Here is a 25,476-nt window from a genome sequence, read left to right on the forward strand (position 1 = left end):
CGTTGCAGAAGTGAATCAAGAGATAAATTGACAGTGATAGAAGTGAAATAAATAGAACAGTGAATAGTAACAGTAGTGTAAATAAATAGAATAATTACCGAAGTTTAGTAATAATTTAATAGTGTTTTTAAGTTTAATAGTAATTAGTGTAAATAAATAGTTTTCTTCTTAAAATTTAATTTGTTAAACCCACGAACATTACAATATAAATACGAAGTTTTATTACAATTAGGTCAGTAGTCTTTGAACTATCGTCGACGAAACAAGTTAATCGGGAACAAATTGTGAAATATGGAGAAAATCCAGTACCGCGATGTTATAAAGTTCCTGACCAAGCAAAGAAAATCAGTTCAAACGGTACTAGAGTAGACGTCATCCGTTTATGGGGACTCTTTCCCAGGTAAAACCATGTGGTATAGGTACCCTCTTTCACCACTCCGGAAATCATTTAAAAAGTCGAAAAATAGATACTGAAAGATGCCCGACTTGAGAAGAAACAGCTCGCAGAAATGGTATGAGTATCAGATACAACCATTTTTAAAATTCTTCACGATCATCTTAGCAAGACTAAAGTCAGCGCAAGATGGGTGCCGAAAATGCCCATTTCGCCTCAAAAACAACAATGTGTTACTGGAGACGAAACTTGAGTTCATCATTATGAACTTGAGTCCAAACAGGACTCTATGCAGTGGCACAAAAAAGGCACACTACTGCCCAAATTTAAGGTATCACGGTCGGCTGGAAAAATCATGACGACAGTCTTTTGGGACTTAGAAGGGATCCTGTTGATCAATTATAAAGATAAAGGTGTCTCCATAACCGGAGAATACTAAGCGTCAATCCTAAAGCAGTTGAAAGGAAGAAGTCAAAGAAATAAGGAGAGGAAAATTGACCATAGGTGTCCTCCTTCTGGACAACTTCGCGCCTGTTCACAAGAGCCGTGTTGCGATGGCTGTCCCGCAGAAGGTGGGCTTCGAAATTTTGGCTCGCCCACCCTAGAGTCCTGACTTAACTCCCAGCGATTATTACCTATTCCCAAACTTGAAAAAAGTCTTCGTAGGACGAAATTTTCAAGCGACGAAGAAGTGAAGTTTCAACGTATTTTCCAGACAAAGACAAAACATTATTTTTCGAAGATATACATAAGTTAATTGAAAGATCGGAAAAATGTATAACAGTAGCAGGTGAATATATTGAAAAGGAAAAATAAATTCGTACTTTTATTTGCACTTCTTACCCTATATTTCGCATTTTGACCTTCTGCATGTATCTTACTGTGTTAGACAGATTGTCTTTTAGTACAGGAGCTATTTCTATCTGGTCTATGTATTTCTATAATATGGCGTTGGTTCGTGTTTTCATATATAAACATGTGTTCTTTTAATAGAATTGTAACTATTTTATAGAGCACAAACTTGACACAGAAATCAGAAAAAGTGTATGCCTGCTGCATGCGGCATCGATATATTAAATTAATGCGATGTGATGATGAAATTAATATGAATCGGAATAATTTAAAGAGAACGATACCTCATACATATATAATATTAAATTATAATCAAGATCCTTTATTAAGGAAAACGGCATCTCTGTAACTACTATATTTGTTGTAATTAAACGGATCGAGCAATCTTCTATATCATAATAATAATTATATTAACGTAGGTACTCTAATAAAAAAATATATAATCTGACAATTAGTAATTAAATCCAACTAGTACTTTTTTAAAATTAAAAATTCTTCACTCGAGTTATTTATTTTTTATTTTTCCATGCCAGGTGCTTTCTTTTTGCTTCTCAGTCGTACACACGTTCATTTAAATGCGGCTATAATTTCGAGAATGTACACAAAAGCCCTTTATGTTCACATCAAAGGACGATTCATAAATGTTGAAACGATTCCAGCACCGACGGCATATTTTTAATACTTAAAAGACTCCTTTTTCTGAAACGTAACGTGTGTGGGCATGTACATGTAATGAGACAGTTAGTGGTAATGAGTGTACAATAACTTGTATTTTAAATACTAAACGAAACCTTCTCAGTAAAATATTCTTCCTTAGTCATTATCATTACATAGGGTTGTCAGTCCTAAGACTGGTTGCACACGCACCTCCACAATCTTCCCTATCCTGAGCTAATCTTCCCATTTCTCTAAAGGTAGAATATCCCAGATTAGTAATCTAATCTAGGTCTACCTCTACTCCTCCTAATTTCTGAACGCTTCTAACCTTTCACACCTGTACAGAGCCCTGCTTCGGTCATATACCTTTAAAAATCTTTTTCAAATTTTATATTAAGCGATCGCGAACATGGGAGTGACTTTGTTTTGTATCTCTACTACTCCTTCCGTCTTGAAAAAAAAAAAAAAAAACTTTTGGGTGTTTCATTCCCACCAGCCAGTAATGCTGGTGGGCGGGCAGTCCCTCCGGACTATGCCGGAAGGTAGGGCGGAAGGCCCTCTTCAGCCTGCTTTCAGGAATCGTGGGAATGGGTGGGTGGTGGTTCGGGTGAGAAAGATGAGACGGACGAAATGAAGACAGAAGAGAGTGAAAGATTATCTGTGGAATATTACTGCCTCAGCATTTGCCTAAGTGATCCAAGGAAACCACACAAAAACTTGGACCAAGGCAGACGGACCCGGAATCGAACCGGCGTCCTCCCGAATGCTAAGCAATGGTCTAGACCTCTAGGCCATGCCGCTAGGTGCGTCTTGAATTATCTGATCTATATACCGAAAATCAGCGATTTCTCATAATTTTTTGTCTTGTTATCCGGGAAATTCTTTATCTAATACCAGTTGTAGACGCGGCTTCACCCGCTTGGAATTTAGTTTGTAATTTTAAAACTCATATTTTATCAGTTTGTAAATTATCCTTGATATGCATGTAACTAATATATGTCGTCGCAGACGTTTTGCAGTCTTTTTTAAGGTCTGCAAATTATGTATAGACATCTCGGCTGTTTTTCCACCGACTTGCGTTAGAAAATTGATTTTCACCAACAAGTCCTTCTGTTTTAAATATTAATGAAAGGAATTTTGAAATCGATGAGACATGATTACCTTAAATCTAAACTTACAGAGATTTCGCATTTAATTAGATGTTTTTGCTTCTTTTTTTGCTTCTCCTTTGTATTACCTTCTTTTGTATCTGAATATTTTTTGAAATCTATTTTTATTTTGAAAATACGTCATGGAGTGTAGTCGAGTGTGGTTGAGTAATCCCATCATTATTCTTACAGATGGAAATGAATTTCTTTTTACCTGTTTGTAGTACAATCACGGCATAATTACATGTTTCACGGTCTGTAATGTATGCGTACACATTGGTACGCTAATAATAACGATAAATGTAAATATTATTACTACTCAAAACAAGCAATACATATAATTAAATGAATAGGTACATGTGTAAACAGTAGAGAAATGAGCAGTAAATTTCTGTGTCACCCACTGGACGAGGTAAAGTAATGGCGAATGAGATAAGAAAAGTTTATTTAAAGCCTTTGTTTAAATGTTTACACGCTATTATTCTTGTATTACAGGCAATAAAAGAAAGCTTAATCTATTTGGACTAATTCATAGGCAAATGCAAAACAAAAACAATTGGCTAATCGGTAATCCTTTAGAAGTTGGAATTCTTTTATTATTTATTGTCCAATATTGCACCAAATGTCTAAGGTACCTAATCCGATCTGTCTTTAGCTTCAGTAATTTAAAACACTTATAAACTAAAACAAAACTAAAATCGAAAGGATTTGGAAAATATCGTAGTCCCGTCTTGCAATAATCCTAGAAACCGCGATCTACATCTGTTTAGAGATGACCGAGTACCCGGTTTGAATCCTGTACCCTGTATTTTTAGGGTCTAGCCGGATACCGGGTAATTCTACCAGAGAAAAAAACCAATATCATCAGCAATAACGTGGGTAGAAAAGGTTACAAATGAAGAGGTATTAGAAAGAATAGGAGAACAGCGAACTCTATAGAAGTCAATAAAAAATAGGCGAGGTAGGTTGGTAAGACACCTTCTGAGACATGAAGGCCTAGTCAGATATATATTAGAGGCAGAAGCAGGAGTTAGGAGGGATAGAGGTAGACCTAGGTTAGATTACTATTCGCAAATAGTTAAGGATGTGGGTTGTTCTCGCCAACCCAGTGTAGGTCACCCCTGTCCTAAGACTGGAAAAAACTTAAACTTTTGGGTGTTTCATTCCCACCAACCAGTTATGCTGGTGGGCGGGGAGTTCCTCCGGACTACATCGGAAGGTAGGGCGGAAGGCCCTCTTCAGCCTGCTTTCAGGAATCGTGGGAATGGGTGGGTGGTGGTTCGAATGAGAAAGTTGAGACGGACAAATGAAGACCGAAGAGAATGAAAGATTATCTGTGGAATATTACTGCCCCAGCATTTACCTAAGTGATCCAAGGAAACCACAGAAAAACTTGGACCATGGCAGACGGACCCGGAATCGAACCGGCGACCTCCCGAATGCTAAGCAATGGTCTAAACCTCTAGGCCATGCCGCTCGGTGACATCAGCAATAATGATTTAATAAGTAGATATAACAAAAAAACCTTATATTCTCGTTTTAACGGGTCCCCGACACAGCTAATTATCCCGATTATCCTCTACCCTGTAAAATTACTATCCGGTGAATTTCTATATCTGATAGTTTCAAATAATTTGCTTGCTTAATTTTCTCTAAATATCATGCAGTTGAGAGTCGTATCGTTTGAATTAAAACTTCAATTGTAACAACTTTTTTTGTATTAAAACTACGAAAAATTAGAAGCGATCGATAGTCGAATGAATAAAAGAACAGAACTTAACCACATAGGAAACTACGACGTCCAATTTGCATTTTTTAATTAGGTACTTCGTCGGAATGTAATGGCTTGTTGGTGTTATTACCCGCATTAAATAAACATTACCATTTAACTTTTTGTTTTATGTCTCTGGCAAACATTGTGATGATGGCCCAAAGGTAGGTTTTATTAGACCTTACTGAGCTCGTGTAAAACCTTCAAAAATGGTACTTTATTTACAAATATTACAATAATATATAAAATAAGTACTAAAATAATAAAAACCTTACGAAATTATAAACATACTTTTTGTATAATTATGTGTATCTGTATGCACGTACATACTCCTACGTAAGGTGACTAATAATGAGTAATGATGAAGTTTTCATGAAACTGCTGACGACATCACTGAAATCGCGCTAAATGTTTAAAAAATGCCTATGTTTTATCACCAAAGGAATTTGTAACAAGCAGTTACCAAATTTTCAACACCTGAGACGCAGAAAACCGAGGACTTCACTCATCCAGATAAATCTTGATAATCATCATCATCATCGTCCTCGTCAGACGCAAGACTGGTCGCACCGTCACATTTTCCTATCCAGAGCTAATCTTGGTATTCCGCCAACACTAGAACATCCCACATCCTTAACTATTTGTGAACAGTAATCTAATCTACGACTACCTACACTCCTCTCGACTCCTGTTTTTGCTTCTAATGTGCCTCTGACTAGACCTTCATGCCTTCGCATTTCCCTAAAACTAGAACAACTCACATTCTTAACTATTTGCGAACAGTAATCTAATCTAGATCTACCTCTACATCTCCTAACTCCCGTTTCTGCCTCTAATATGTCTCTAACTAGCCATTCATGCCTGAAAAGGTGTCCTATCTCGCCTATTTCTTATTGACTTCCATAGAGCCCTCTGTTCGCCTACTCTTTCTAATACCTTCTCATTTCTAATCTTCTTTATCCACGGTATCCTCACCAGTCGCCTGTAACACCATATTTCGAACGCTTCTAATCTTTTCTTTGTTTAATCAATTAATTAATCATGACATTGCATAAAGAATATCAGAATATCAAATTCTGGACACAGACGCCACGGTTTTATTAAAAAATACTACATTATTTGTAATGTATAAAGCGATAATAGATATGTAAAACTAAGAATAGCGCAAGATTAAGTCCCTCATTTATTGAGATAGAATACATGAAACCACATCTTTAAAAACATCATATGACGTCAGCTTTTATTTTGAAAGCACAGCTTTCAATTCATGGTTCTGTGTCTACACGTAACAAGTATATTATTCCCATCCCACATCCTCCCTGTGACGGATTTTGCTGAATCGTGGAATTTCAATGTATATGTGATTCCATAAATGCTTACGAATTTTCGTGAAAAGCTTTGCTGTTACAGAAACCAATAATACAGCCCCAATATTTGTAGCGCGTCAAATGTTTCAGATATATGCTATATAAATATATTTTATTTCTAATATTATGTTTCACATAAAAAGCGCCGCTTCGATTTTGTCTGCTTCGGATAGATAAAGAAGGAAAAATTGATAAATGATGTATGCAGCGTTTTCCCCTTGATAAGAAATTGCAATTACAACGCATTCGTTTAATCGGTGTGTTAGTTAGTCATTGATAAAAAATGAGGCATTTAAAGGCTTATCTTGGCGCAAATTAGTTCTGTACTATTTGATAGACAGCAAAAGATCGGTTAATAAACCAATTTACATACTATGCAAATAATATTTTATTAATTAATTTCCAATTCCACACGTACCGCACTTAATAGTAGGGCCAAACCTGGATTAGTAGTGGACTTGTCAATACTGGTCCAAAGTTTGGGCAATCCTCAAATACCAAGGCTAGGTTTATCACGTTTCGTCAAGTTTGGTCCAATACTGGGATCAGTCAAATGTGGGTTTGTCAATACTGAATCAAAATTTGGACAATATTCAAATACCCAAGGCTAGGTACATTAAGTTTTGTCAAGTTTAGTCCAATACTGAACAATCAAATGTGGGTTTGTCAATACTGAATCAAGATTTGGACAATATTCAAATACCCAAGGCTAGATACATTAATGTTTTGTCAAGTTTAGTCCAATACTGAACAATCAAATGTAGGTTTGTCAATACTGAATCAAGATTTGGACAATATTCAAATACCCAAGGCTAGGTACATTAATGTTTTATCAAGTTTAGTCCAATGCTGGACAATCAAGTATGGGTTTGACAATACCAGATCAAAGTTCAGTCAAGTTTTGAGTGTCAAGTCTAGGTATATAAAGGCAAGCTACATCCAACACTGGGCAACGAAGTATTGGCTAAGATGGAAAGTGACGCAGTTATCCAATCTTGGATTAATTTTGTTCATCATGTCTTGGCATAATAGCTGCCCAATTTTGAGTTAATATTGTCCACCAATTCTTGACCTACAATTCTTGGCTTGTGATAATTTTGGCTATCCAATTTTGGACTAATATTGTTCATCAGTCTATTGACTGTCCAGTCATGGATTAATATTGTTAACCAAGCCCTGACTATCCAGTCGTAGACCAAAGCTACCAACCAGGCTTGACGCGGGGTGAAAAACTAGGCATTTGTCATGCTTGGTCCAAAATTGGTTGCCAATCTCGGATCAAAATTGAACAATAACGGTCTAAGTTTGGACCAAGCTTGGTCCTATTGTGATTTCCTACATGGAAGATTTCTTTCATACAATATAAATCAAAAGGTTTTACCAACTAAAACAGCCATTTCACTTACTAAAGTTTTATTAGATGAATAAAAAGCGTTCCGAATTCATATTAGTATATCTGATTTAGAATTTATTTTAACTTTCATTCTCAAGAAGGCGTTTATGTAAGATAAGTGCATACCTAGTAGTAGTAATTTCACGTCCCTTTGAGCTCTGTAAGCATCCTCTTTGAGTTCCTGATCGATTTTTCGGTTTCGAGCCCTAGCAGCCCTTTCCTCCGCCGATATCGTGCACCCCATAGTTTCACGTCCTTTTCACTACACCACCCCACACAGTATCCCACCAACGAACGTCAATAGTCTGTAAGTCCTAGACAACTTCCTCTATGACTACTTTGAGTACATGTCATTACGTTATACATGCATATGAATGTTTGTGTGTATATATATATAAGCATTGACTACACTTAATCACACTCGTGTTTCAATGTGGTTATTTTTTGTAATAATTCTATTTCTGATTAAAGGGGTAACTATGTACTTTTTCATTCTGAAATGTGACAATAGACACGTTTAAAAATTAAGGTCAATTTAGTATTGTGCCTGTTTAAATAGTACTAGTTATGTTATATTGTATGCAGAGTCCCACCGTAGCGTTAATAATTCGCAACTCAGAGTAAGGACTGCAGTGAAGTACTAATACTGATGTAAAATAATTCGTAATTATGATTGACAATTTACATATGAAAATACGAAGTCGTTTATCAACTTTTGAAGGTCAATCGTAATTAGATCTCTAGAAATTCGAAAAAGATTGTTAAAGGTCCTTGTTCGGAGCACGGCTCTTTACGGGTGCGAAACGTGGATAGAGGACGTGGGGGACGGGTGGAAATAAAAGGTTAAAACCGTTCGAAATGGGTAAAATGAGAAAGTATTAGAAAGAAATAGAAGAGAGGAAGTCAATAAGGATAGGCAAGATATGTAGGTAGGACATCTTCCTAGACATGAAGGGCTAGTTGAGGGCATACTTTTAAGCAGACAAGAGTTAAGAGGAATAGAGGTAGACCTGAATTAGATTACTCTTCACAAATTGGTAAAGAATGTAGGATGTTCTAGTTTCAGGGAAATGCGAAGATAAGTTCAGGATTGGAAAGTGTGGAGGTGTATGTAGTCTCGGAACTGTGCATATGCATTTTTTCTAGCTTGATCTTTAGAGATTTATGTTTATAGAAATAAAAACAAAGAAAAATAAACAACATTACTCATAAACCGAATTTATCTGCATAAACATGCGTATTTTGTTAAGGATTCAAATTTTCTGACTTTGTACATGTATTGCATAATGTAAACGGTTTTTAATACCCGCGTCCCGGCGCTCCGCGCCGCATACTTATATTATATGTCCATGTTCCGCAGTTGGAACTTGTGTTTGAGTTATTACCGACGATAGGGGAGCGATCGTTCTATTTTTGAATGAATGTACATAACCTCGAGTATATTCTTGAACATTTGGTTTCATTTCGGTTAAACTTAGAAATTAACTAGACTAATATCGACCGTGACCCAACGCTCCAAGTGACTACATGATTTAAAAGTCGGAAAATCCATCCCGAATGTAACGAATGCATTACGAAAAAACTCATCTGAACAGTAAATCAGTTCTGAGGCAGTTTTTTTTTTAAATTTATTTCAAACTTTTCTCGCTAGATGTTCGACGAAGGTCAATGCGTTCACTGTATTTGTAACAACACGCATACATTGTTAATCGTTAATTGCAACAAATTAATGTCTGATTCACTGCTTCACAGAGCAATTCTTTTTATATAAAAGGTAACGATTTGACGATAATAACGTTAAGTTTAATAACTAATTTGAAAGATACATTGTGTCACCGATTAGAGCTTTTATGTGGTAATAAAATGGTTATTTTATACAACGTCTAATTATCTTTGCCATTAGCATCTTATTTACCACGACCATGTAGGTAAGTAACTGTGGAATTTTTTTAGACAACAAAAAAATATTAGATATTTCTGGAGATGTAAAGAGCACAGGGGGACCTTTTACGTTTTCATTTGTTCATTTTTTAACTTACAAATGTAATTTATGATTAAAAGATTTCTCACTAGTCTCACTACTGCTCAAATTTCACGTAAAACTGAGCAACAATAGTAATTCACATGCGTCGACGCAAATTAGAAAAGTAAACGTTCAACTATTGGAATTCGCACGGCCAACTTATTGTCATCCAGTGTCACTGTCACAAACTGAACAATGAAATGTTCCTGTCTCTGCAATACACATTTGGTTTAAGTAAGCTAATTTAGCTGTGACGCTTCCCAGTTATGCGGGACACTCTCAGTTTCCTCTGGCATCCGGACGCCGCGCAGCTGGGCACCGCTAGATTTTCGCGACGCTGGTCATCGCGTTGTCCGCTTGTTCGTCTTTTTTTTTTTTTTTTAACTGAACCTGATCGTCCGCATAAAACAACTCGCCATGTACGAGATAGTGCACGATTTAAACAACGCCATCACGTGGTTACCGCTAACGTAAAACTAAAATGTACATTGGAGCATCAGTTGTTAGATCCTCTTCAAAATGCACATGCTCATGCTATACTTATAATCTAAGTGTGTACACATATGTTACACGCGACTTCATTACGTGTGTACATAATATGCATATGTGTACGCATATGTACGTCTGACTCATATGTTATGTACCTACATTACTACCAAAAATATAAAATACAGTAACGAACGTTCAGCCGAGCGTCAGTGTAAGTTTTGCAGGAGGTGGTAGGTAATCAGTGAAGACTGACATTGAGGTTTTTTTTTCATTATCAGAAATTTTTTTGGCTGCAGTTTAGTACCAGCAAGGACTTCCAGACGCACAAACCTCACCTATACATGTAGGGATGACTCTAAAGTCTCTCAAATAAAATACATTTTGCACTTAAACTACTAATCAATTTTCAGTAATTATTTATTCTTCAACAACATTACTATATCGCTCACTAAATCGCTTCTTCGCCTTTCTTGTTTCTCCTTCTGTCGCCTGGTAGCTAAAATTGCCCTCTTTTCTAAAAAAACTTTTGGGTGTTTCATTCCCACCAGCCACCAATGCTGGTGGACGGTCCGGTCCCTCTGGACCATGTCGGAAGGCCCTCTTCAGCCTCAGCCTTCAGGTTAAGCGGACGAAATGAAGACAGAAGAGAATCAAAGATCATCTGTGGAATATTACTGCCCCATGATTTGCTTAAGTGATCCAAGGAAACCACAGAAAAATTTAGATCAAGGAAGACGAAGCCGGAATCGAACCGGCGTCCTCCAAGCAATGGTCTAAACCTCTAGGCCACGCCAATCGGGCCCTCTTTTATACCTTGCGGCAGCTATTTGTAGGTGCTGGACTTTTTCTAGTAAGATTCCATTTCAAAGTGTAAGTTCTAGAGAAATCTGGCCTTGCTATCTCGCCAACCCAGTGTAGGTCACCCCTTTCCTAAGACTGGAAAAAACTTAAACTTTTAGGTGTTTCATTCCCACCAGCCAGTTATGCTGGTGGGCGGGCAGTCCTTCCGGACTATGCCGGAAGGTAGGGCGGAAGGCCCTCTTCAGCCTGCTTTCAGGAATCGTGGGAATGGGTGGGTGGTGGTTCGGCTGAGAAAGACGAGACGGACGAAATGAAGACAAAAGAGAGTGAAAGATTATCCGTGGAATGTTACTGCCTCAGCATTTGCCTAAGGGATCCAAGGAAACCACAGAAAAACTTGGACCAAGGTAGGCGGACCCGGAATCGAACCGGCGTCCTCCCGAATGCTAAGCAATGGTCTAGACCTCTAGGCCATGCCGCTCGGTCTAAGACTGGATGGACATACACCCCTATTCTTTCCTATTCTGAGCTAATCTTCGCATTTCTCTAAATGTAGTACATCCCACATCCCTAACTGTTTGTGAACAGCAATTTAATCTATCTATGTTTACCTCTATTCCTCTTAACTTCTGCATCTACTTCTAATATGTTTCTAACTAACCGTACATATTTTAATGACTGTAATTTATTGCGAAGTATTTATTAAATTTAATACTTATTCATATTATTTTTAAGTTTTAGGATTGGACAATGTTAAGCATTTTTCTACCAGTTTAGTGTTTTATTAAATGTTAAATTCAAAAATAGTTAATTAATCAAAGACTTAAAAAATGGTAAATATCTAGGAAACGAACTGTTTAATTACTAACCACGATAACGTGGTGTCTTCTTCTAAGCAGATGTTCTCTGCGATGACTATTACCAATGCACCCTCCATACAACCTATATGGATGACTAATTTTTACATGTATTAATTCCAATTTGCCATCTGTATGGTATATGGTAAAATTTTTTACTTATTGCAGCAAAACAATATTTCGCATTAAATAAATAAATGCATCGTCGATAGTGAAGAATTTTATATTTAATCGGTTGTTTCGTGTAAGTACCTCATACACGTTCATTTCATGATTCATGTGTTCCTTTATTGCTTCTTAGAAACTTTTACTTGCATTTTTGCGATAGAATCTCTATTTGTTCGTTCTGATAAACGCAGAAATTCTATTGCACAGAAAAATAAAATAAAGTGAGAGAATTTGAACTAATGCGGTCATACGACAGCTCAATTTGTCATTCGCTGAGATGATATAACCATTTTGAGCGTAAGAAATCCCACATGGACTGTAATTCATCTGTTATTAAGCCATTCAACATCATTTCAATAGACGAAAGTATGCATTTACCTACACGTCCTCTTTGTTTCGTATCAATTGCCAAAATTCATTAGACTTTAATTCTTACAATTTTTAATCGATTCTGAGATCGATTAATTACATCAGTCGTCAACAGAATCAATTATATGAAGCAACAAACTCCTTATTTAAATTACCCATCTACAAAAATTAACTAGAACTTATAACTACAGCAATAGATTGATTCCGACATCAAAATATGTCTATTCGTGATGGAATCATGATAAATAGGAAATTATATACCTACAAAGGGAACCCACTGAAAATGTTCACATGTTGCAACCAAAAAATGTCTTTGATCGTTACAATCTTAACCCAACAATTGTAGATACGATCCACAATTGTAGCCTCTACTAGCCACGTTATCAATGCAAAAAATTTTGTACATTAAGATAGTCTGCCATTATTGCTAATCATAATCAAACCTTAGTCCTTAGTGCATAGTATCCCTGACGCACTGTATTTCGAACACCTCAATAATAACAATGTATTCAACTATAACCTGGCCTAGATAAAATTTATTTTACATTGGAATTGTATTTGTATCCAACACTGCAGATTAAAGCTACAATTATTGATCGTTATAATTGCAACAGTGAAAGTGAATCAGAAACTAGAGTATTACTAGAGGCGCATTAATGGTGAAGAGGTGACTAATCAAGGTGATAAAAGCTCAAAGCTCGTAGTTTTTGTTATGATAAAAGGAAAACAAGTGATTCTGATAACAAGTGGCAGTTGTTACCTGGCAACGTTTAAAAAATCGATTGCCCGACCCTCAGCCCCGTCGACAATGTCAAAAAGCTGGAATTAATTACTGGTTCGTTTTAAAAAAATTACATCTGCCTACTTATTTTAATTATGATAAATTGGATTAATTCAAATTAATTTCTTATTACAATAACGGGGTAATATTGTCTTAAATATTCACAATTTCTTCTAATATTCCATCAAAAACAATTTTTCTAAATATAGTAGCCAGCTTCTTCATCTTTAAATAGAGAAATTAATGAAATCTAGAAATGAAACTTTGAATTACTTGACCTCTGCCCATATTATGAACAAGAATATAATCGACGTGGTGTTTTACGAAACAATAATAATATAATATAACCGTGGTCATCTTCCTGGTTCCCGTTGATTTTCCTTGACGTTTTGCTGCTCATGCTGTCAGCTTCTTCAGAAGGAATCTGATAACGTCGAGGAAGATAAACCGACCACTAGGAAACCCGGAAGAAGATTTTCCAGTAAATGAAACATTATTTACTTAAAAGATTTGAGTAAAAAAAAAGCGCAAAAAAAATTGATAAACTGAAAATTCCACAACAAAAGCTCTGGATTGTGGGCCAATAAAAAAAAAACAACGCAAGAATATATAATTTTCAATTTCTGAACATTCCGGACATTGAATTGGGCATAACTTTCATTCCTTCTTCAACAGTGTAAAATTAAATTATTTAATGACACTGACGAGTACTCGGGAAATGTTCCAGATAATAATAAACCATTTTTGGAGATAGCCAACATCAGCAAACGTCAAATTCCATTTTTCTTTTCTTCCGACGTTACAAAATTTGGGAAAAAGTTCTATAAAAAAAAAGGTTCAAGAAATTTTTGATTTTTATAAATACCAACCTTTTTATCACCAAGATTTTATATCGTAATTATTTATTATATTTCTAATATTTCTTTATGTACTTCAAAAGCACTTTTTTTGTTAATTCAGTCGGACCTAATATACTAAATTAATTAGGTACTGTTTTAATCGTTTCTACAATAATTTGTTCAACATTTTTTTCTGAGTGCGAATATTAAGGAATATGTAATTGTATTTCGGTATATCTATACATGAAATATTTATAATAGTAAGAAATTAAAAAAAATAAAGAAACACTTGGTACTGTTTTACTTTTATAAAGTGAGTGATGCTACAAAATAGCATAATGGTCATGTTGAAAATTTATTATCTTCTGCTTGATATAGGGGTAGATTGATTATTAGGGGGTTGCAGCACTCTGACAATCTAATTTGAGGTTTCGACGCTGTACCCTTCTCGTTTATAATTACCCTTAATATTTTGCATGATCAATCAATATGATTAATCTTTTCGAAAATACGTAACAATTATTTCAGTTAACTAAGGTTTTATATAATATTGTGGAAATTAACATCGGGTTTAATTTATAAAGGAAATCATTACATTAAAAATTATGTAAAAAAAATACTATCAAAAAGTGCTTTTTGCAGTTTTTAGCAATTTTATGCAATATTATTCTTGAAAGAACAACAATAAAAATACTGAAAACCTAAACCCTTTAACGTTAAATTAGACCTGATCTCTAGTTAAGGATGATACATATGGTCTCGCAGCTAGTCTTATATTTTTAAACGGATTACACACCTATTTCAGTGCATTTCTTTGAAGCATTTTAAGATCTAAACTAGTAAAAGTATGTTAATTGGAGTAAAAGTGAAAACCTTCTGGCAAGATTTCTCATAAAAACCAAGAAATCCACAGGTTTTCTTCACGCATTATAAATAACTTTTATTGGCTATAAAAATTAAGAATTTGCAAAACAAGGTTTAAAAGTTATTGTATTTTTAGGTACCCACCTACGACGAACCGTACGTATTGGTTCATTATTGTTTTAATGTAAAATTAATGACCTTTACGAACCACTTTACACTGCCTAATTTTTATCTGCATTAAAAGGGAAATACCAAGCAATTTTAGTTGACATAAACGTCCATTCGATATGGACAAAGCAAAAAGGAGAAAAACCTCCCGATCTCGAAAATTTTCCTGGTAGTCGCAATGACAGTTTGATGGCGCCACAATCGAAAACCCCGTGAACCAGATTAACTAGCAAAGATAACGCAATTTCCATCGAAATTAGCGATGTATGATACTTACCCAACAGGAGCAGCTTGATATCCTTGGCAGCCTGGATACCATCCTCTTTGAGGTTCTTTTCGATTTGCTTGCTCCTTGCCAACGCGGCGCGCTCCTCCGCTGAAGAAGTGCACCCCATTCTGCACACGCCCTCCGTACAAAACGTCGTGCCGGCTTTCCCAAACCACCCTACGCACGAAAATTGACGGGGCAGCTTCCTAACGGCCGCCACCTTTTAAGTAACAACTAACCGCCCTAAAATACGCGACCTATTCGCAACCACTAACACCTGTACGCCAGGGTCGAAACCACCCCGCGAAAACACGTATCAGCCGGCATCCCTTTATGTTTCACCATAGATTGCCACCTGTTACTTTTTAATGTCCTATTTTCAATACGCGTTTTCTTAACTAGTCGATCCTGTTGCTTTTTGCACGATGGGGGACGTGGAAATCGGCGATCGACGACGTCGGGCAGGGTCGCGGGAGTCGCTGTCGTCGCCCGATATTCACGCACGCACTCGTTCGATGCCAGGCGTCGCGATGCCGCGCGTGCGCGACCCACCCGAGACGCGTACGCGACGCTGCAGACGCGCATTTGGTCGAACCACAAACAACAGATACGAAGATGGAAACGAATTAAAATCGAGAAAGCGTCGAAATGCAAAATAAACTTGCTTTACTACATGGTGGAAATCCTCGGCGAAGTTAGCGTGGGAAATGAAAGAAGGTCAAATATCGAATCGAATTTTCGTGGTAAACCGCCGAAGCACTACGACATCTTCTGGTAGCACGAAAAATCGGTGTTAGTTTTTCTTTTAATACCGCGTAGAAATTTCTTTCCTAAATGTGTATCGTGAAATGTACTTTGATTAAAAATATATTTTTGGGACAATCAAAAGGAATGATTCATAATTTCGCGTCCTTTTTAGCCAGTTTTCAAATTTAGATGCGCAAACTTTCGCTCATTAGAGAGATTGAAACCACAACTTTAATTTGTATGATTTATATGTAGATAAGCGCAGTAAAAGGTATCCTAAGATTACATGTGCTTTTAGTTTTGACGAAGATGTGTTTTGCTAAATTGAAAGAAATAATTCATAATTTCCGGTCCTTTTAACCAATTTTCGAATTTGGACGCACAATATTGCGCTCTTTTCGGTGGTTTAAACAGAGGCGATTATAAGGTGACGGAAGCGATGCGCTCTGCATTAGCCCCCCCGACTCATGGACCCCGCAAGCGGTTACGTATTTTTTATGAAAAGGGTCCCAAAAAAAATCGTCCCGAATGTCAAAGTTGACCACTACACAGAGAAAGAGTTACATTTTGGAAAAATTTGAACTAGATCTGACTTTCACGCAAAGTAAAATTGATAAAACATGTGCGTCCACCTAAAATTGTGGCTGNTTAAATGAAAAAGTTATTTAGATTATTATTATTTTTTTTTTGATAAGGGAAAGTGGGTCAAATTTTTCAAAATGGTAAATTTTCTTCAATAAATGAAGATTTGTAGAGAAAAAGGATTTCTTTCGTGTCCACTTTTAAGATAGAAAAATTGCATTGAAGTTTTTGGAAAAGACGCCTTTTTATTGTTATTAATCCCAGCATGTACCTACAAATCCAAAAGTGCTGTGTATATTTATACGGTCGTGAATTACATTTTTCTTTTTATTTCAGACTATAAACAATATTCTTCTTGTTTCAGCATTCCGAACAGTTTGCCTATGAACGAAAATTGCTTACACACCACTGCCATAAAAATAATTTGGACTGCACTTTAGATTTACAAAGAAAGGTAGGTAGGATTTTATTTAACTTTTAATCTTTTCCCTTATTAAACCAGCTGAAAATACCAAAATGTATTAAAGTTGTTGTGAGGCAATAATGAAGAGAATTTTACCGTGGGAAATTATAGGGGTGGACTTCCACGACCATGTAGGTAAGTAACTGTGGAATTTTTTTAGACAACAAAAAAATATTAGATATTTCTGGAGATGTAAAGAGCACAGGGGGACCTTTTACGTTTTCATTTGTTCATTTTTTAACTTACAAATGTAATTTATGATTAAAAGATTTCTCACTAGTCTCACTACTGCTCAAATTTCACGTAAAACTGAGCAACAATAGTAATTCACATGCGTCGACGCAAATTAGAAAAGTAAACGTTCAACTATTGGAATTCGCACGGCCAACTTATTGTCATCCAGTGTCACTGTCACAAACTGAACAATGAAATGTTCCTGTCTCTGCAATACACATTTGGTTTAAGTAAGCTAATTTAGCTGTGACGCTTCCCAGTTATGCGGGACACTCTCAGTTTCCTCTGGCATCCGGACGCCGCGCAGCTGGGCACCGCTAGATTTTCGCGACGCTGGTCATCGCGTTGTCCGCTTGTTCGTCTTTTTTTTTTTTTTTTAACTGAACCTGATCGTCCGCATAAAACAACTCGCCATGTACGAGATAGTGCACGATTTAAACAACGCCATCACGTGGTTACCGCTAACGTAAAACTAAAATGTACATTGGAGCATCAGTTGTTAGATCCTCTTCAAAATGCACATGCTCATGCTATACTTATAATCTAAGTGTGTACACATATGTTACACGCGACTTCATTACGTGTGTACATAATATGCATATGTGTACGCATATGTACGTCTGACTCATATGTTATGTACCTACATTACTACCAAAAATATAAAATACAGTAACGAACGTTCAGCCGAGCGTCAGTGTAAGTTTTGCAGGAGGTGGTAGGTAATCAGTGAAGACTGACATTGAGGTTTTTTTTTCATTATCAGAAATTTTTTTGGCTGCAGTTTAGTACCAGCAAGGACTTCCAGACGCACAAACCTCACCTATACATGTAGGGATGACTCTAAAGTCTCTCAAATAAAATACATTTTGCACTTAAACTACTAATCAATTTTCAGTAATTATTTATTCTTCAACAACATTACTATATCGCTCACTAAATCGCTTCTTCGCCTTTCTTGTTTCTCCTTCTGTCGCCTGGTAGCTAAAATTGCCCTCTTTTCTAAAAAAACTTTTGGGTGTTTCATTCCCACCAGCCACCAATGCTGGTGGACGGTCCGGTCCCTCTGGACCATGTCGGAAGGCCCTCTTCAGCCTCAGCCTTCAGGTTNTAAGGTACTTTATTTAATTAATTGGTCTTAAAAATTAACATATTTTATACAAATGTTAGTTGCTCATGGAATTAAGTAAACCTAAGATATAGCTCCCCAAACCTTCATCTTGATTAGTCCACGAAACGAAAACACTCTTTTGTTCTTCGTCGTCCCCTTCTACTTTTACCAACACAGATTCCAACGAAATAGATCCATCGGTAAACGTCACCGACCACATAGGCAACCGGTCTTTGATTAAGAGATGTAGTTTATGAGCTGTAGCCATAGCAGGTCCAGGATCATTTACATGTACTGTAGAAGTAAATCTAATCACATGTCTTGTGATTCCCGCTTCTTTACAAGCTTCATCTACATCCATAAGACAAGTGGAATTGTCTTTCATCAGTAGTACACCATGCAGAACTCTTTGCCTTTTTGACTCTGATGGTAAAGCGCTAAATTTTTTCGCCTCTGCCTTTAAAAGCGGAAGAGAAACATCTATCGGGATTCTAACAGGAGTATTTATCACGCATGTTTCACCATTGGCAGGATTAAAACATTCCAAGTTGAATTCTTGTTTAATTTTGCCCTTTAAAAATTCCATTTTGGCTGGTTCTCCGTGGACCAACATTACGTTTCGTGGTTCGCAGTACTGAATGAGTTGCATAATTCCTTTAGCGTCTGCATGGGCCGAAAAGGACATGTACTCCACGGACATTTTCACTTCAATAATCTGTCTGCCTTCGAACTCTATCTTGCGAGCACCATTTAAGATTTTGTGTCCAACTGTGCCCTGTACACAAAATCCAGGAAGTATAACCATGTTGGATTCATTAGATGACCATTTTTTAAAAATGTGTAAACTAAGACCTGCATGTAACATTCCTGGTGTAGCAAAAACTACCATTGGCCCTGGGTTATCAATGTACTGCCTGTTAAAAAAGAAAACGTTATTCACATAAAATTCACAGTTTAGATTTTTTACTGTATTTCTAGTAGTTAAGTAAGCATATTAGAAAAAGGGCATAAGGACGGTATCTTTTAAAAATATTTTAATTTTACCTATCAAATGGTTTGATATGTTTAAAGTCAAACATGTTTCTCTGCACAAATGTTTTTCTGATCTTCTGATTAGTCCAAGTTATAAACATTTTATAGTAGTTATTTGCTTTTTCAGTTAAACCAACAGCAAAGTATACTGGTGCCTTCAAATTCATGCGCTCCCAATAAGTTTCCAGTAATATACAAAGTTCTTGTGCTCTGCCTAATGCAAAAACAGGTATCAGAACCTTTCCTCCACGATCTATACACTCATGAACTTTTTTCAGGAAGTCTCTTTCTCTACATCTTTTGGAATCTCTTATTGTAGTTGCATAAGTTGATTCACTTATAAGCAAATCTGGTCTACATTTATCAATCCAGGCAGCACCTACAATAATTAAACATTTTACAATGCATCAATTAAATTTAAAAGAAATTATGTACCTAGATGACGGTCTGGAGTCATGTTATAATCACCAGTATAAACAACTGATTGTGACCCAACTCGTATCCAAAACATAGCTGCCCCAAGAACATGCCCAGCATAATAAGCTTTAATTTCCAAATCATTGTCTACCATCACACTTTGATGTAATGTTACAGCAATCACTTTTTTCATACACTCTTTTATCATTTGTGAGGTAAAAAAGTTTTGATCTCCTTTCCTCTCCACTGACACTTTTCTCATATCTTCCAAGAGTATTGGAGCTATTGCTTTAGTGGGATGAGTCATATAAATAGGGCCACTGTAACCCACCATTTCAGACATGTATGGTAATGCTCCACAATGATCTAAATGAAAATGAGAAATGATGACACAGTCTATATAGGGAGTAATGGGGCCTTCAGGACATATAAAAGAAAAGTCCGGAAATCTACGTTCATCGTTGTAACCCATATGCATTCCGCAATCCAACATTATATTTTTTCCCCCCATTGAAAGTAAAATGCAACTTCGTCCAACGTCTTGACCGGCTCCTAAAGGGGTAATCTTTATCTCAGGCATTACCGCTATAGTTAAGAGTTCGCTAATAAAAATATGCACCGCTGTATATATCTAAACATTAATAGAAAACTAGGTGATTAAAATGTTTACATTACTATTCATTATTTTGCAATTTTCTTTCCACTTATTACTTATAAATTGTTAAGTTATACACAATAATTGTAGGTTATGATCATGTTATGATTATGGACATAGATAATATTATGGACAAGGCCATAGATAGTGAACATAGATAATAATGAGCATGAACCATAGGCATGAACAATATCTATGGTTAGGAACATGGACATAACATGAAAGATGAACAACAAATGAACTTAAAATGAACATAGACAAACATAGATAACGTATAGGTTATAATTCCTTTCGTTCGTATTTCTTCATTTAATTTCTGTTGACATTAATAGTGAATAATAACATGAACGAAATATGTAATTAAATTTATGTATAAGAAATGGTAATATTATGTTATATAAATGCACTGTATGTTAATCACCATTCGTATAGTTTGAGGGAGAAATAGAACCGCCACCAATTCTTTTGGATGTAGAAAAGGAACTAGAGGAATATTTAATAAATCCCGAAAGACTTTCCATTCATGAATATGAACGAAATCAAGAACACTGGCCACGAGAAATCGATGTATCATCTTTATTTGTTTATGATATATCACCACTATCGACCACTCTTAAAGTATGTTTCAGTGTAAGATGTGAAATGAATTATTAATTTTAACCAATAAATATAGGTGCAACGTGACTATACGACAGGAGAGATTGTTGAATTTTGTGAAGTTCCTATTGATAGTGCTACAGCTTCATCTAAAAATTCGATGATGTTAACTCGAGCTCCTGCAGCACCTGAAGACGTTGTATTTGGAAATATATCAAACATTCCCTTTTTACCTGGAAGCTTTATTGATCCCCTAGAACAATTAAAATATCAGAGTGAAACTGACAAAAAAGAAGCTGAAGGTTCTAGTACCATAATAAACTAAAAATAATGTACTATTTTAAATTACTTTTATTCATTCAAACAGATTTATTGATTGTACCACCTGGCTTTGAAAGTGGTCTAATATTTGATACTGATGGAATTACTGTAAAAGGACTGAGTGGAGATAACAGTCTTAAAAATTCCGTCAATTTTGGTGATGATAAAAATATATTAGATTTGCTAGATGTTCTTGATAAAGAACAAGATTTTACAGGTAATTTTTTTTTGTATCTCTTCTAATGATAATGACCTTTGGTATATGTTTTTACAGAATTGTTAGAAAAGCCTGAGAATTCAGAAAACTCATTAACTCAAGTTGAATCAGATTTTACTACATTACCTGGTGAAGAGGAAGCTTTGAAAGATATACCAGTTTTAAAAATTAGTGAAACTGTTCCAAGGCAGTCTCGAGAAGGCACTGAATGGGCTATACTACTTGACACATCAAAAGCTGTAGATAATTTTAAGGAAAAAGTACCTCATTTAGCTCATAATTTTGATTTTGAATTGGACACCTTTCAAAAATTGGCAATTATGCAGCTTGAAGAGCATAACCATGTATTTGTAGCTGCTCATACATCTGCTGGTAAAACTGTAGTAGCTGAATATGCCATTGCTCTATCCCAAAAACATATGTCCAGGACCATTTATACCTCTCCCATTAAGGCTCTTTCAAATCAGAAATATCGCGATTTTAAGAGAACATTTAAAGATGTAGGTCTCATTACTGGGGATTTTCAAATCAATCAGACTGCATCTTGTCTCATAATGACCACTGAGATTTTGAGATCTATGCTCTATCGAGGAAGTGATATTGCCAGAGATCTTGAGTACGTAATCTTTGATGAAGTGCATTACATAAATGATAAAGAAAGAGGTCATGTTTGGGAACAGGTACTTACATAAATATAATAATTATACCATGAAAGTATTTGCTAGTTAATAAGTTTATCTGTGTACCAAAAATTAATTAATTATGTTTTACATACTTCGGCAGTACAGTAATTATTTTAACTCTGATTTCCAAGTGAATATAAAACTTCAATTACAATATTTGTAATCATTTACGAAATTTAAATTTAATAAAACATTTTAATATGTAGGTACTTATAATGTTACCACCCCACGTTTGCGTCGTACTGCTGAGCGCTACTGTCCCAAATACCACAGAATTTGCAGATTGGTTGGGAAGGACACATCAGAGAAAAGTATACGTTATCAAAACGGACAAAAGACCGGTTCCGCTACAGCATTATTTATACACAGGATGTNATTATTTATAACAAGTTTAAATTTGTTTAATCACTTTCTCTGTTTTAAAAATTGTTTGAAAAATTAAATTTAAAGGAATTGTTTGTAAATAGGTATGCAACACATCGTACACCTCAGCATAAGAAATTCCTGATACTAACTACGTAATACTACTTTGCCCTTCTCTTATATAAAACAATAAAATATGCTTTTTTCTAATCAAATAAATTAGCGCCTTTTAGGTAACTTTTTCTTTTCAAGGTTTAAAGATAAAACTCCAGGTCAGACATGTTCTGCAGCCGTACAAGAACTTTACAAATTGTCCATAGGAACTAAAGGAATGGGCGTTCCTGAACAAAAAATAAATTACCTAACTTTCATGGAGGATTTGAAAGTGAAGGAACTGGAACTCGTAGAGAAAGTTCAAAAATTATGCAAATTAAAAGAAATTGTTCTCGACCATGTAGGAAGCACCAAGATAGCTAATTTTAAAGAACAATTTCAAGAAGTTTTTCTTAGAAATTCACTTGAAGATCGTCGAACGTTGCTTAAATGTCAGTTATCAAATGCTAGTTTAACTTTATATCCCGATTATGAAAACAGAATTCATTTATTAAAAAGGCTGAAGTACGTCGACTCTCAGAATAAAGGTATGACGAATTTTTATTAAAAAAGATTCATTAATAAGAAAATCGGTTACTAAGTAACAATAGATGAATATAAATAGTAGTTTTAGGCATGGTAAAATTTAAAAGAAAAGTGGTTTTACATTGTCTTTCACTAGATCAATAGTGATAGTGATGAAAGTTGATATGTGAAAAGCTTTAATGATTACTCCAAATTAACTATTTTTTGTTAAAAATTGAATATTTTTTTTCTTAAAAACAGTTAAAATAGTATACCTCAGTATAGTGATAAAGTTTATTTATACCGAGACTATTCCTCAAAATCACAGGAATGCAATTACCACAAAGATTAAAATTATTCTTCACGTATGTTTTTATAAGCGTACTTATATGTCTAATACAATTTAAAACTAGAAATAATTGAAAATGGTAATTTTGTTGGGTATAAACAAAAATTATTGGTTATTAATTTGTAGCATTTTTCATTGGTTGTGGCGTTTTTTATTTTTATCATTTATTAGATAAAGCGTTAGATTTTCTTTGCAGTTGAACTGAAAGGTGTTGTTGCTTGTGAAATGGGAATGCACGAACTCCTTATAACTGAGCTAATTTTAAGAAATTATTTAACAAAACTACAACCTGCTGTGATAGCTGCACTCTTAAGTTCTCTCGTTTTCCAAGCGAAAACTAGAGAAGAACAGTCGATATCGGAAGAACTGAAAGCCGTCAGTATTTTCTTTATAATAAATATGTACTTGTGGATCTCAATGTATGAGAATTTTTCTTATTTCCAGGGAATTGAAATAATTAAAGATGTGGCTCATGAAATTAGGTATTTAGAAATGTATTATAAGATTAGAGATGAAAGTAACGACAATGAGCTTAATTTTGGTTTGGTGCAAGTTGTCTATGAATGGGCTACAGGCAAAGTAAATTTTATTGCATAAATGTGTAACAAATTTTTTACTATAAGTCATGTTTTTTAAAGCCATTTGCAGAAATAATGGAATTAACAGATGTCCAGGAGGGTATAATAGTTCGCTGCATACAGCAGTTAAATGAAATTATTTCGAAAGTAAAAGATGCAGCCAAGTATATTGGAGATCCCGAGTTAAAAAATAAAATGGAAGAGGCCTCTACAGCAATTAAAAGAGACATAGTTTTTGCTGCCAGTCTTTATACTCAAAAAGAGGCAGCAGCCATTTGAATTTACCGTTGTATAGGTAAGCAACTAGAACTGAAACAGCTTTATTGTAAAATTCAGTGTAAGTATAATACACATAACTAATATTAATTTTTTCCTTTAGTTAAAGTAAAAAAAAATAGATTAATGTCTACCAGAGGAAAGTACCTCTGGTGTGCAGCATAGCTCTAATAGTGTATCAAATTATTAATTATAAATTTAAACAATTTTTGTTTTTTGTGTAATTAATTAATGTGGCTGCATGTAATTTTGAGTCTTGAAATACACACAAAATATTAAGGAAACATTATAAATTTCATATTCTACTTTTTTGAACCAAAAGTTTTGTGCCTTTTTATTCAATTTTAAGCTTATGATCANTCATGACCATGACATGAACATGACAGGAGATCTACAACGTGCAAATGACAAGTACAATCCATAGATACTGCATTGTATAAATGGTGGATAGAGGCTCAATAGAATGACAACAGCAACAAATTTTTCCTCATTAATTTGAGGAAGTGTGTAGTGGGTAAAAATTCTGAAATGAATTTTCAAGAATAATATTTCATATAATGAATATCATGTCCGGTTTATGTAATTTGCGGCGTATTATCTCTCGTTGACATTTCTTTGCAGGTTTACAAATTAAGAACAGATACTATTAATTATCTTTCTTATTTGCTGTTATTGTTATATACATACGTCTATTGTTAGTACTTAAATTACCACAACAAAGTGAGCATCATTTGCAGAAAACAGTACATTTAGCGGGATTTAACAAAGCGAAATAGAATACTGACCAACAGAAACTTCTTATTTTGCTATTATTTGTCGGTAACTTCGTTAGTACCGTGGACAAGGTTAATAAGCTAGTACCTGTTACCGAAGTACCATTATTACTTGGTACCAAAATACCATTAGTATCATTTATTACTGTACCATCGATAATCCACAGTTTTCGAATAGTTCAGAATTTAATTTAACTAGCGTATCATATTCGACATGTTCTAAAATTAAAAAAATAAATAATTTCTTTTAAATG

The 25,476-nt window shown here is 35.2% G+C and overlaps 4 protein-coding genes across 7 annotated transcripts in view; 2 read left to right on the forward strand and 2 right to left on the reverse strand.

Moving 5' to 3' along the window:
* LOC112905129 (guanine nucleotide-binding protein G(o) subunit alpha-like) overlaps nucleotides 1–15,909 on the reverse strand; it is a 48,110-nt gene extending 32,201 nt beyond the window's left edge. The window contains exon 1 of one of the 2 annotated variants that reach the window (XM_025976921.1): nucleotides 15,219–15,909. In XM_025976921.1, coding sequence (XP_025832706.1) covers nucleotides 15,219–15,336 — 118 coding nt within the window. In that variant the 5' untranslated portion in view covers nucleotides 15,337–15,909. Of the gene's footprint in view, nucleotides 1–7,708; nucleotides 7,851–15,218 lie in introns of those variants that run through there. The other variant, XM_025976920.1, reaches the window with a different exon arrangement.
* The window catches only part of LOC108739445 (helicase SKI2W), a 70,245-nt gene that overhangs the window by 27,594 nt on the left and 17,175 nt on the right, over nucleotides 1–25,476 (forward strand). The window contains exons 1-7 of one of the 3 annotated variants that reach the window (XM_025976913.1): nucleotides 8,072–9,510; nucleotides 16,903–16,992; nucleotides 20,538–20,829; nucleotides 20,880–21,065; nucleotides 21,121–21,346; nucleotides 21,412–21,582; nucleotides 21,640–22,191. In XM_025976913.1, coding sequence (XP_025832698.1) covers nucleotides 20,827–20,829; nucleotides 20,880–21,065; nucleotides 21,121–21,346; nucleotides 21,412–21,582; nucleotides 21,640–22,191 — 1,138 coding nt within the window. In that variant the 5' untranslated portion in view covers nucleotides 8,072–9,510; nucleotides 16,903–16,992; nucleotides 20,538–20,826. Of the gene's footprint in view, nucleotides 1–8,071; nucleotides 9,511–16,902; nucleotides 16,993–20,537; nucleotides 20,830–20,879; nucleotides 21,066–21,120; nucleotides 21,347–21,411; nucleotides 21,583–21,639; nucleotides 22,192–25,476 lie in introns of those variants that run through there. The other 2 variants (XM_025976912.1, XM_025976914.1) reach the window with 2 other exon arrangements.
* LOC108739468 (integrator complex subunit 11) lies at nucleotides 18,350–20,422 on the reverse strand. Its single transcript, XM_018473375.2, has 3 exons — nucleotides 19,811–20,422; nucleotides 19,388–19,754; nucleotides 18,350–19,257 (listed from the first exon to the last, which is right to left on the reverse strand). Exons 1-3 carry the CDS (start codon nucleotides 20,370–20,372, stop codon nucleotides 18,399–18,401), a joined length of 1,788 nt encoding a protein of 595 aa, XP_018328877.1. The 5' UTR covers nucleotides 20,373–20,422; the 3' UTR covers nucleotides 18,350–18,398.
* On the forward strand, nucleotides 22,797–24,802 carry LOC112905127 (helicase SKI2W-like). The gene is made up of 5 exons (XM_025976917.1): nucleotides 22,797–23,269; nucleotides 23,792–23,970; nucleotides 24,040–24,174; nucleotides 24,234–24,468; nucleotides 24,553–24,802. Exons 1-4 carry the CDS (start codon nucleotides 22,960–22,962, stop codon nucleotides 24,450–24,452), a joined length of 843 nt encoding a protein of 280 aa, XP_025832702.1. The 5' UTR covers nucleotides 22,797–22,959; the 3' UTR covers nucleotides 24,453–24,468; nucleotides 24,553–24,802.

The sequence above is a fragment of the Agrilus planipennis genome, unplaced genomic scaffold (assembly GCF_000699045.2).
Source record: "Agrilus planipennis isolate EAB-ADULT unplaced genomic scaffold, Apla_2.0 scaffold208, whole genome shotgun sequence".
Taxonomy (NCBI): Eukaryota; Metazoa; Arthropoda; class Insecta; order Coleoptera; family Buprestidae; genus Agrilus; species Agrilus planipennis.